General features: G+C 44.0%; 1 protein-coding gene across 2 annotated transcripts in view; it reads right to left on the bottom strand.

The window, feature by feature from the left end:
- Nucleotides 1-12,304, bottom strand: part of pip5k1ca (phosphatidylinositol-4-phosphate 5-kinase, type I, gamma a) — a 73,342-nt gene that overhangs the window by 25,713 nt on the left and 35,325 nt on the right. For both annotated transcript variants that reach the window (XM_033621583.2, XM_033621585.2), the window contains exons 6-8: nucleotides 11,068-11,220; nucleotides 3,467-3,766; nucleotides 2,487-2,695 (exon numbers count right to left, since the gene is read on the bottom strand). In XM_033621583.2, the coding sequence (XP_033477474.1) occupies nucleotides 2,487-2,695; nucleotides 3,467-3,766; nucleotides 11,068-11,220 (662 nt within the window). The remainder of the gene's footprint in view (nucleotides 1-2,486; nucleotides 2,696-3,466; nucleotides 3,767-11,067; nucleotides 11,221-12,304) is intronic.

The following is a 12,304-nucleotide window of genomic DNA, read 5'->3' on the forward strand; positions in this document are numbered from 1 at the left end:
CATTTTTAAACATCATTTTGAATTATAAAATCACATCACTTCATACAAGCTAAGTGGCATTGAATGAAGGCCCTGTCTCCATGTTAAAGAGATTTTTGAAAACAGATATTTTCCCCAACGTTTTGGCCTCACGTCAACACTCAAACAGTTTTAGATTACTAAAGGGAACATTTTTGAAAACCCTGATTACTTTGTGTCTGTATTTACATTTTAAATGGAGCTTTTGGGAAACAATTACATCATCTCCTCAATTCAGAACAACGACGACAGACTACAGGTTTATGTTTTGTTAGCACTGCAGAACCACTTCACATTGGTCCAGCTCAAGCCCAGTTCAGACCAAAGATTCAGGACGAGACAAGTTGTAACAGGCAACTACTTCCGGGGCGTTGGTGGCTTAAGCACTATTCGGACGGGATTAGTTTTACATGGGCACGTGGGGTAATGTCACTTTACCACAGGACGTCCTAACACACATATTTACAGCTGGTCTATTTGCAGGGGATTAGTATTACCTGAGGTAATTGTCCTGGGCCCTTTTACAGAAGGTAAAAGTCACGGTAATCTTTACTGACATCGTGCTGTAATGATTACTGACATGGCACATTCGGACGGGACTAAAATCTCTGGTAATTATTACTTTACCCCTCGTCCCTATGTAAAACTAATCCCGTCCGAATAGGGCTTAAGTGGGTGAAGCAGGCGCCCCATATACAAGGCTGTTGCTGCAGCGGCCCGGGTTCGAAACTGGCCTGTGGCCCTTTGCTGCATGTCATCCCCCCTCTCACACTTACCTGTCCTGTCCATTAAAGGCAAAATGTCCCAAAAAATATCTTTTAAAAAAAGGCAACTACTTCCAATGTGCCGTTCTGCAATGTTCTAAAAACCTGACAGTTCACATCAATGCAATGAGATGAGACGGTGTAGCATCTCTATGCAATAACTCTCTGTACTTCTGTTCTGATTTGCAGCTTCTCAGGCTTATTTTGTGGCTGAATATAATTTGTAGCTTCTCAAGATATAAATGAGGATAGTGATAGTGAGATACTGGTTACAGCTGCATTTGTAGTAGTGATGAAAACGTAAAACGAGCATCAGATGGACTGTATTCATAGTGAATTCGCCACAATATAATACAGCGAGCAGCAGCAGCGACCCACCGTCCAACACTAGCACACCGTGAGGACAGAAACAGACTTTTGACATTTTCTGTATCAAGTCATTTTGACTTGAGCAGTGGACTTCACTAGAAGCCAAATGGCTGTTTAAACAGGTGATGAGCTTCACATTCTAAAACCAGCTGCCGGTGATTTGACCACTTGAGTTGCAGGTGACACCAACAGCCAGCTTGAGTCGAGCTCAGACAGCCAGTTCACACTGCTGCAACATTTATCTGCAATGTTCTAAAACGGTTTTGTCTCGTCGTGAATCTTTGGTCTGAACTGGGCGTAAAGGGTCTGCGGTTTAAAATCTGCCAGAAATCACAGTTTTGAATCATTCCTTTTTGGTGTCTGACGCATAATTGACACAGCCTTTATTGCCTTGTAGATATTTTTAAAATTACGGTTGTTTGGACAGATCTTTTTTTAAACAGAGTGGAAAAATATCAGTTTTAATCTGTGTACATGTAGACAGGGCCTAACTGCATTCTTTGCATGTTAAAGGTTTATATAAGACCCAGTTAGATGGCTTGATATAAAGCCAGCAGTGCTCTTGGTTTAAATGACTGGAGGTGGGAGCTACAGCTTTACAAACTGAGATGTTATGGACCAAATAACCCATAACCCCATAACAGCTGTGTTTCACTGCACTGTAATAATTAATATTTTAAACTAATGACAAGGTTTCTTTTGATTTGGGCCTCTAAAGCGAGATGTTTCTATCACCAGTGTGACCTAACGGTAAAAACAGGACCTTTCTTTTTCTTTTACTAAAATGTAGAATGAGAATCAAGCTGGTTTCATCTGTAGTCATTCACACTAACATTCATTGATTCATATTATTGACTCTCTCTTACTCTAAAGCAGCTTCCTCACTCCTGCCTTGATCTTAAAGCGGGCAGGTTTTGGCCCTACATCCCCACGGCTGACCTTTTAATCCCCACTGAACCTGAGCGCAGCCTGAGATCTTCTGGCACGACACGACCGACTGTTTGATGGGTAAATCTCAAGTTTGCCATCAGACTCACTTAAAAGTGGAGCGACCTGCTTCAGTGTCACCTTCTAAATCTCTCAGGTCTTGTTTCATAAGCTTGTTTTAACTTTTTAGACGAGAAGAGGCCCACCTACGCTGAAAATATCAAGTCTTATAGTAGGTTAAAAAGCTTTTAAAAAGTTAATTGTTGCTAATTTATATTGCACTTTATTTATAATTATTGTTATGGCATGAAAGTGCAGGTCAGAGACATGCTCCCCTCCTTTATTTTTAAGTGTAATGTTTAACACGCAGCTCTGCCAACAGCTTCTCGTCTCTCTGGCTGAACTCACGTGTCGTCAGTGTCGATGGACCCTCCGCAGGCGGCTCCTCCCTGGATGGACTCCATGGCGGTGGAGTACAGGGCCTTCTGCTGGGCCACGGGCCTCTTCTCATCGCTGCTGCCCTGGGAGCCCTCCATCTGCCTCTCCCTCTCCGCCTGGTCCATGTTGTGAACCCCGAGAAGCAAACTGTAGTCCATGATCTTGAAGCTCTCCAGCACCTGAGCAAAGGACACGCACAGACAGGTTGAAGTGCGTGGTGACTGACTGACATATAAATTGGGGTGATAGCTTTTATCAAGAGCGCGTAATGGTGTCAGCACCAGGGGGAATAAGAACCGTAACGCTGGGGAAGTTATAGTGATGCACACATTCATAAAAAATGTATAAGATAGCCAGTGTGTGCACATTTACTCCCCAAGCACATGCACTATGAGAGTAAATGTGAGGCGGTGATTTACAAGACAAGGGCAGGCCTGCTACCAGACCAGACACCTTGTTAAACCTGGTGCTCGTAACAAAGCTTTAATTTATAGTGAGGGGTCCTGGGAATGCCGAACACCCTCATAAATATCTTATTACATCTCTCTCTGCCTCTTCACTTCCATCCATGACCCTATTTTACGAACCAGGGCACCACAGAATCCTGGCTTTGCCAACTCTTTTTCCATTTCCTTTTGTGGACTTTCTACTCTATGTCTCTTTATCTATCTTTCCCCTTGAGACGCTCCATTATAGCTTCACTTTATCCCTCCTTCTATCATTCCTCTAATCCTTCTGCTAACCACTCCTGCCTAGGATCCCACTCTCACTCTCTGGAGGATCTCTCTGGAGACTCCTGATGAGGGTGTTATATGGATCCTCCTTCAGAATCAGTAACCGCTCTCGCCTTTCCCCCCTAAGCTCATTCCCCCTCCTTCTTGTCATCTCTCTCGCCTGTTCAAAAACAGAAGCAGAGCAAGTGAAGTATCCTCTCCCTCCATTTAACTCACCAGGCAGTCTCTCTGCAGGGTCTTGACCAGCGCGTTGTAAGTGTCCTGGTCCAGCATCAGTCCGTCCTGCAGGTCTTGCATAAAGTCCAGGTCTTTAAAAGTGGGCCTGGCCTTCTCTCGTTCCTTCTTGGATGCTCGCCTCTTGTAGGTGGAGCCCTTCAGGTCATATTTGAGGTGCATACGAACCACGCGGGGAAGGACGTTGTTCATCACCACCACGCGGATGTTCTTCCCGCCCGACTGGACACAGTAGAGGCCGAAGAACTTGGGAAGCAAAGTGCGAGGGTTCTGGTTCAAGTTCTGGAAAAGAGAGCATGACAGAAAAGGCTCATGAATCAGCTTCTCCTGCTGCGCTTGGACGGGATGTAGAGGCAGGATTTAATATTGGAGGGAAATTATTTGAGGGATTTAATCGTGGGGAAAAGCTGGCTGAGTCACCTCAAATTGTATGATGACATTTTGCAGGATATAATTTTCATTAATGCCCGAGACCAAGATGTGCTATGTTTTTTTTCACAGGAGGAGAAAAGGTTAGCACGTTAATGTAAAATATCTAAAAATAAAACACATCCAGGAACACGGTGCAACCATTTTTCATTTCATGAGACCTTTAAGTGTTACAAAAATACATGAGCAGCAGGACAGGTGACGCATGTTCTGTAAATAGGTAATTGATAAACAATACAAAATTCTCAGTGTACACACACTGTCCACAGTTACACATTTCTCCATCTGATTGCACCAGGAGGCATTACATAACAGAGAGTGAACAGAAGTCAGGAGCTCACAGTGCTATGAAACATGGAAGTGGTCACGCTCAAACTGCGATTACATTCCTAATATCACCAACTGGTATTTGATTAATTGTTGAAGTCATTTCTTCTAACAGAAATACCAAACATTCTGTTGTTATGATGCTTCTCTTTGTCTTGTGTGATAATAAGAGGATAGAAGGAAATTTAAGGATGTCATGTTGTATTTTAGCTAACTGTGACAGCCATTTTAACATTTTATTGACCACATGAAGAAGTTATTATTAGAGAAAATCGGTGTAGATTATTCAATGATGACAACAACTGTTGCAACCCTACAACAGACCTTAAAATTTACAATCAGATTATTAACCTAAGACCATAATTTAGTATTAAGTACAAAGAACATATATAATACAATAATGACAAGACTAGTGCAATGGCACTGTAACGAAGCACCCTGATCCTATAAACTTCTATAAATCAGTGGTTCCCAAGTGGTCCAGCTCCAGGGTCCAGTTTTCTCCTTACTATAGTTCATGGTCCACACATTTTACTATATTCAGCGCCATCCTTGTGTCATCGAGCTAGTTTGCTGTCTCTGTCAAGTAGCTGTCTGTTAGTTACTCACTCACTCTATGGCAGGAAATAAAAGCTCTGCCCTGGAAATTCATGGAACTTCAAAAGGAAGTGTGTTTTTTTACAAACGTGACATGTTTGCGAGTTAAGCCTTGTTCACATTACACAATTTTCGCCACGATTTTGACGTTGCAGAGGATCTCGAGAGCCACCTTGGGTGGGAGGTGAGTCGGCAGATAGACTGCCCTCATGTGTGAACAACCCTCCGAGCCAGTCGCCCCCTCGTCTGTGACTGGGACTGGATATCTGGCATGCTAGAAAACTGGTGTGACATGACTGACAAAGAGCATCAGCCAATGAGAGGCGGGATACGTCCCACGTCAGCACGCAGGAGGACAGAATAAATGTGAGGAGGACAAGCCGGCAAGCAACAACAATAGCAGCGTCCACAGGAGCACATAGTGCGTGCTGTGTTTGGACCCAGGCTCTGGAGGCAGATCTTATTCATTTATTTTTACTTCCACGCAATTTAAATAACCAACTTGTAGCCAGATAACGCAGGGTCAAGGACAGACGTTCTCTAGTGGATATGGCACGACTGGATCTTGCGATGTACGGCTCTACCAGCCCCAGCAAGAAATCAAAGTCCTCCGCTGTCATCCGTAGCATTTCCCGAAAACCCACTCAGCTATGAAAGGTACAATAATCTGGATCAGAATACATGCATAGACTGTATAGACAGTACGATGCAAGCTAATAGGCTAGCGGCGCAGTGGCAACCAAGTTTCATTCATAGAACTCACCTCCAACTCTCTCTGCAGAGTTGACAACCCGCGCGATCTGCATGCAGCAACCCATTCCTTTACCCAAATCCCTTTCTTCTTTTCCTGTTTCTTCTCAGCGCAGAGCAGGGCGCAAACAACCTGCAGAGCTCCAAGCTGTCGGACATCCATGTTGACACGTAGCACTGCGGAACTTCATAATATCCTGTTTTGGTCACGCGTGACATGGCGTCACAATCATCACATTATCTGGGGCTCTGTCGGCGAGGGCTCGGTAGTAAAATCTTGTGGTGTGCACACAGGCCGTAACGCCGATGACAGAAACACACGTCGCCAGGTATGAACACTGAAAAGATCTCCGCAACTCAAGACAGCCAGTCGTGTAATGTGAACAAGGCTTTACTTGCAGTCCATTCAGAATGAACCTGTGACCCATTTTTGGACCGCGACCCACCAGTTGGAAACTGCAGCTATAAATGACATTTAGAGCATTAACACAGCAGCTAACCAATTTTGCTCTGTAAAGATATAGTGGAGTAATGGCATCCTGGGCAGAGAATGAAGTCAAGCTCCCTCTGAGTGTGTTACAATCCGAGCTTCTCTGTTATTTGTTTTGGTAGCCGAGCCAGCTGTGTGCGCAGGCTAGTGCATGTCAGTCCCTCTCTTCATGTCCCACTGGCTAGCTAATTGCCGCCACTCTGCTAAGGTGCAACATCAGAAGAGGCAAATGTTTGGGGCCCCCGAAAGAACTGGGAAAAAGTGGCCCTCAATCTGCGCTCATATTGGCACCGATGATAACTATAAAGCTCCTCAAAAGCACTTTAACTATGTACTCTTCTCTGTGTTTTGCATGATTCTGCATTTACTGTATACGAGACTCTCCCCTCAGCCACCAGTCTGTGGTGAATATTTCAGTACCCAATCCCAACAAATGAGGTTAGTCTGGCTGGGTGCTTAGTTAAAAACCTGCTTTGACCTTGGGACCTGGGCCAGTTCAGTCCCATTAGAGAAATGAGAGGGAAGAGACAGAGACAGTGGTCCGTATAGTGAGAACACACAGCATTCAGGAGCAGAAACAGACAGAGGGGAGATGAAGGATGAATGTGGAAGCATGACTAAAAAGCTCAGCACTTGTGTGAGTGACCTTCAGATGAGAGAAACCGGTAGAGAGAGCGGAAAAACGATGGAGAGGGATTTCAGAGAGAGAGCGCTCACGCGAGAGAGAGAAAGAGCATCCTCTGCCCTCAGCCACACACGACCCTTCTGTCAATGTTAAGAGGGCAGAGTAGTGACGAGCCAACAACACGGACACGTGAGGCAGAGGAGGGAGGGAGAGAGGAAAGCAAATATGAGCACGAGAAAAGAAAGGCCGGAGAACGAGTGGATTAAAACATGAGGCAGGCAGAGCGAGAGATAAAAGGGAAATAAATTACACTGCGAGAGTCGTAGCAGCAGGGAGAGTGATAAGACACTAAAACGTGAGAGAAGATGGAAAGACTAGAAGGGCGAATACACAGGAGGGAGAGAAGTGGCAGCAGTGGAGTCGGTTACATCACTGTGATCTGTATGCTGCCCAGAGCCAGACTCCTCAGCCAGCCCACTACCGTCAGCCAGTCAGCTATGGGAGACATGAAGAGCTCCACCAATGACGGCCTGCGTGTTATGCTTGTTACAAACACAGATGAGCTTGTACGGCTCAAATTATGTTTTGGTGTTACATGTGCAGCGCTTTGATGTTTTGTGTGGTTTCTTCTCTGTGTTTATCTTGGCGTGGGTTTGACTCGCCTGCCCGTCTGCGCTATTCTGTCTCCTCTCCTCGGTCCACCTGCTCCAGCCTCAAGCTACAGCCATCTAACAGGAGCCTGAGTCCCTCTGCTTTCAATAATTCTCTTTCCTTAGACCAATTACACCTGCAAAGAAAGGCTTCAGAGCCTTTAAGGTCGACGGAAAAGGTCACAGTAAATGCGCTGAGCCTTTAACATCCCTAAATGATTAAATGAATCCCTGCAGTGGTCTTTGGCTGCAGCTGTCGGCACATGAATAAACACAAAGCTGAAGGCCGTGAACCTCAAGAGGCTGGAATAGTAGCATGGACATACATGGAGCTGTTTGCTGGTTGAGTTCATTCAGAACGAGCCTGCAGACTGTGGAGAGAGTAGGAGGAGGGAGGGCACTGTTGGCACAAGCCAGGCTCTGTTATGTGAAACACATCGGCCAGTCTCTTATGAAACCGAATGGCCCAAGGTTTCGGGCAGAGATGATAGAGCTGTTACGTCTGCTTCATACGAAAAGGATGTCACGCTCAGAGGACAGATTTCCAGGGTCTTACATAAACCTGAGATCTAAAAATACGACTCATAATAAGAACATCAGAGGTGGAGGTCAGTATTTATGCATGTGTGCAAAGGGCTATTCACACTGAGATACATGAACACTGACAAGCTTCTCCACCGTTTGTGCAGTGTGTATGAACCTGTGTTTTCACTGTGGGTGCATGTGCCTGTTGTTTTGTTTGAGTGTGCGTGTGAGGAGGAGAAAAAGAGGAAAACTACCAAACCTGAAAGTGGAAAACAGACCTGGAGTCTCTTTTCCACTTTTTTTGGGAGTGTAACCTGATTTAGGACAACAATAAGGAAGGATCCAGGGCTGTTCCTACTGAGTTTGCCCTAAAGGTAGTAGCCATCTCCTATAACCAGTATAAATTGTTGGACAAACTTTTGCTCCTTGCTCGTAAATACATCCTGTTGAAATGGATTAAAGATTCTCCACCTGCAGTAACAGTCTGGTACAAGGAGATGTTTAGTGTCTTACCTCATGTAAGACTTAGTGCTGTCCTTGTCGATGATGAGAATTCATTTCTGAAGATCTGGAGCCCTTCCCTAAATTATTTACTATCTACACTTAGACAAACTTTGTTAAAAGGCTGATGCCCTTCTGAGTGGAAGCAAACTACACCTAGTGCCACTTGAGATTTTCAAAATGCTTAATTTGTAATACTTCTTGGACCCATCTGTATGTCATTATATATCAAATATCCTTTTTTATGATGCATGTATTTTTTTTGTTAAACAAAAAAAGTATTTCACAGCTGGAAAGATGGTCTTTTCATAAACTGGCCTATCTATGCAGTAGAAAGACGAGAGATACAAATACTTTTGACATTGCTACTACAAGATCAGAAAAAACAGAGGCAACAGGCTGTAGCATTCGCTTTAGCTCAAGAGGTATAAAACCTCGCTGATGGGTGACTGAAAGCAAGTTTGCCTGTTTTGATACAGGAAAAAATATAGCAGCTAGCTGGCAACAAACAAGTTCAAATTACAGTAAAACAGTGTGCTGAAATATGTTTCTGAAAAGGTGACAATTAGGCAACGCAGTGACAGAATCTAGGTTCGTATTTAATCAGCGCTGCTTAGTTCTAACGTTTGATCTCAGTATTTTTAGCCTCAGCTTTTACAGTACAGGAAACAGTATAGCACCCACTTGCTGTTCACAAATTCTCATATTGCAGCCACAAAGTGCCTTAAATATGTTTCTGAAGACATTTTAGGTTTAAAAATAGGAAATGCAGTTACAGAATCTTGGTTTATATTTGATCAACACTGCCTAGTTTTAACCTTTGATCAGAGTTTAGTCTCTGTGTTTGAGGGGGTCTCTCCCTTGATCCGACTCTATACTCTTAAGCCCCGTTTCCACCGAACAGTACAGTACCATTCAGTTCAATTCGGTCTGCGGTTTTTCAGTTTCCACTGTGAAAAGTTGTGGATGGTACCAGTGTAACAGTTCCGTACTGTCCCCATGTTTGGTCCCCCCTCTGTTGGGGTACCTAGCACACAGATCTGGCACTAAAAGGTGGAGCTGTGAACATTGCAGTCTGTTGCTTGGTCAGTAGAGGACGGTCACTCTGCTCAGGGCTGAGTTGTGGCTGGTTTTGAGGCTCATGTGACCACTGTTCATACTGTGGAGTTTTACTTACATTAGTAAACTGTAACTCTTAAATGAAAGTAAGTTTTGCTGCCTCTCACAGCAGCTGTAGTCGGAGAAAAAGTAACTTAATTCACTGGGCCGACTGCCGGCGAATTTTAAGGTGGAACGTTTGCTTGTAATGTTACTCAATGCATGAGGTGACCATTACTTTAGCTTTTATATGACAGACACTTATAGTAATGAGTGGATCTTCAAGAGTTTATATATATTAATTTCGGCTGTATTATGTGAACTGCCTATATTCTGATCCTCACTTGGAGAAAAAAAAAAAGCATTGCAGAGCGTCATTCCTGTGGGCTCCGGCAACACTAAACCCCTGAGCTTGCCTGAGAAGGACTAAATGCACAAAGCTGCTATTTTTAAATATCCCATGGAGAGAGACTCTCACTGCAGCCTGTTCTATTTTGTTCTGAAAATGTCGGCATACAGCCTCGTTCTGTGGACGATAAACAAGATGCACTTTAGGGCTGTCAAAAGCACCATGAAATTGAGTTTGAATATTTTCGAATTAATTAAGTAGAGTTCGAATAATATTCAAATTTATTATTTTTTTACAAAAAAACACAAAAAATAAGATGCTTATTGCTGATGCAATATGAACGTGACACTCGGATGAAAACACCCGTTCTGACCTCATTGAAGTGCCAGGTATGACCAACTTCTGTCTCGCTATCTGAGCAACGTTTGGATACTTCAGTGCGTAGTTTTCCACCACAAGAGTGGATCCTGGTCGGCTCGTAGTGGTGTCTCATTCTGATAACGTTTCATCTCTTCTTCAAAAAGGGTAGGCAGGGAGGCAGCAGGTGCAACACTCTCCCTGTATGTCTCCCCGAACAGGTCATGCATCGCAGACAGTGCAGTGGGTGGTGTTGGCGCAGCAGGCTCCTCCGTCAGCGCCTCTTCCTCCATTGCTGCGTCCTTCTCTGGCCTGGCTTGTGCGCGAGCCATCTCTGCCCGAACGGGATTCGCCGTGATATACAACATTATTAATAGTATTAATTAATTGTTAATGATATTCGAATTATCAAATTATCAAACTTATTAAAAAACTATACATTCGAATATATTTCGAACTTCGAATTTTTTTTGACAGCCCTAATGCACTTCAAGGTGGACTTCCATCTGTGTCACGGATAATGAGGAAATACAGTGAGTGCTGGACGGAGCAGTGAGTGACAACAACCCCGCCCACATTTAAGGGTACTGTTTGCGGTGGAGATGCTAGGGTCTAGGTACCATGTCTGAAGGGTTACTATTGTCCCGAAGGTACCATAATGAAGGTGTGTGGTGGAAATAGGGCTTTTGTGTCAGTGGTGGCAGGCATTCAAAAATTAGGAAGTACAATTTGTAGTTCGAACAACAGCCCTAGAGCCAGCAATAACCACTGCATAAGATTACCACAGTTCATTTACACATACTACCCACATTGTTATGATACAAAGCTGGTTGAAAGTCTGTGAAGTGTCCCTTTAAGCCTCACACACTCACACACTTTGCTTACCATGTAGTATCCAGGCAGCAGTTTCTGTAAGAATTCAGCCTCCTTGTGCATCACAGTCTTGATGATGAACTCATCATCCTTTGTGAGATAGAAGACCGAGCCACTCGCTCCGGGATTGGACAGCTCGATCAGAGGCTCGTTACATAGGGAGTACTGCAGGTACACACACAGAGACGCACAAACACACAGACGAGAGAGAAGAGAGGCATACTGTTCAAAACACTGACACCTGATACTGTAAATATGCCTGTGTTCTACAATCATCACTCTGCAAAAGACACTGCAATGTAAACAGCATTTTCTGATTGGCTAACCCAAAACATACATGGTCTGCATCGGCTATGAAATGAGAAGCTGCTGAATGGTTTGTACTCTGCCCGACGCTAATGAGCAAGAGAGAGGAAAGATAACAGCCTAGTTACCGTCGGCGCTTAGTGAATCTGCGTGTCAGAACAGAGGCAATCAACAGTGTGACTAAATGTATTTGCTTATTTCCACACTCTAATTTTCACACACATCTGCAGCCAAATGCTCGCAGAGTGGAGCAACGTGCAGCAACACGAGCAGGTCGAAGTGGACGAAGCGCAGTAGAGTTAAGAAACCCATGAAAATATGTTCGGATCTGAACTTATTTCCTCACATTCGATGATGAGCTCCTTTCAATAACACCGGTGATCAAACACAAACAAAAGCATGTTAAGACAGAGATGCTATGAACAAACCCCAAGATCCATAAAATAGATTTTAAAGCTCACTCATCAGGTAGAGACACGCAGACACAGAAACAAGAACACACTGTGGCAGAACAATGAGCAGGGACTGTGTGTGAGAGAAACAAAAGAAGAACAGTACATGCTGTAACAGAACAGAGGCAGCTAATATAGATTAGATGTATTTAGATGTCAAATAATGACTGCTTTTAAATTCCAGCTTTTTTAATGCACACATCAGACTCCCGCTGATATGACGGTTAACGCGGCTAATTAGTCTGCTCGCTCCCTTTTCTCTGCAGCTTAAAAGCAAGTAATGACAGACATCATTTTTGTAAAAGGTGAAGCTGCCTTTGCCTATGTTCTGCTAATGGCTCACTTTTCAGAAATCCCTCTCCTGAGAGCCTGACATTTAATTTCTTTTTTTCCCCACAGCAAAACACAGCTGAACAGGGTCAAAGGAAAAATGTGAAAATGGAGCAGCTAACTAGAGACGGTGACGTGCACACAGTAGTATGTAAAAGAAT

The sequence above is a fragment of the Epinephelus lanceolatus genome, chromosome 6 (assembly GCF_041903045.1).
Source record: "Epinephelus lanceolatus isolate andai-2023 chromosome 6, ASM4190304v1, whole genome shotgun sequence".
Taxonomy (NCBI): domain Eukaryota; kingdom Metazoa; phylum Chordata; class Actinopteri; order Perciformes; family Serranidae; genus Epinephelus; species Epinephelus lanceolatus.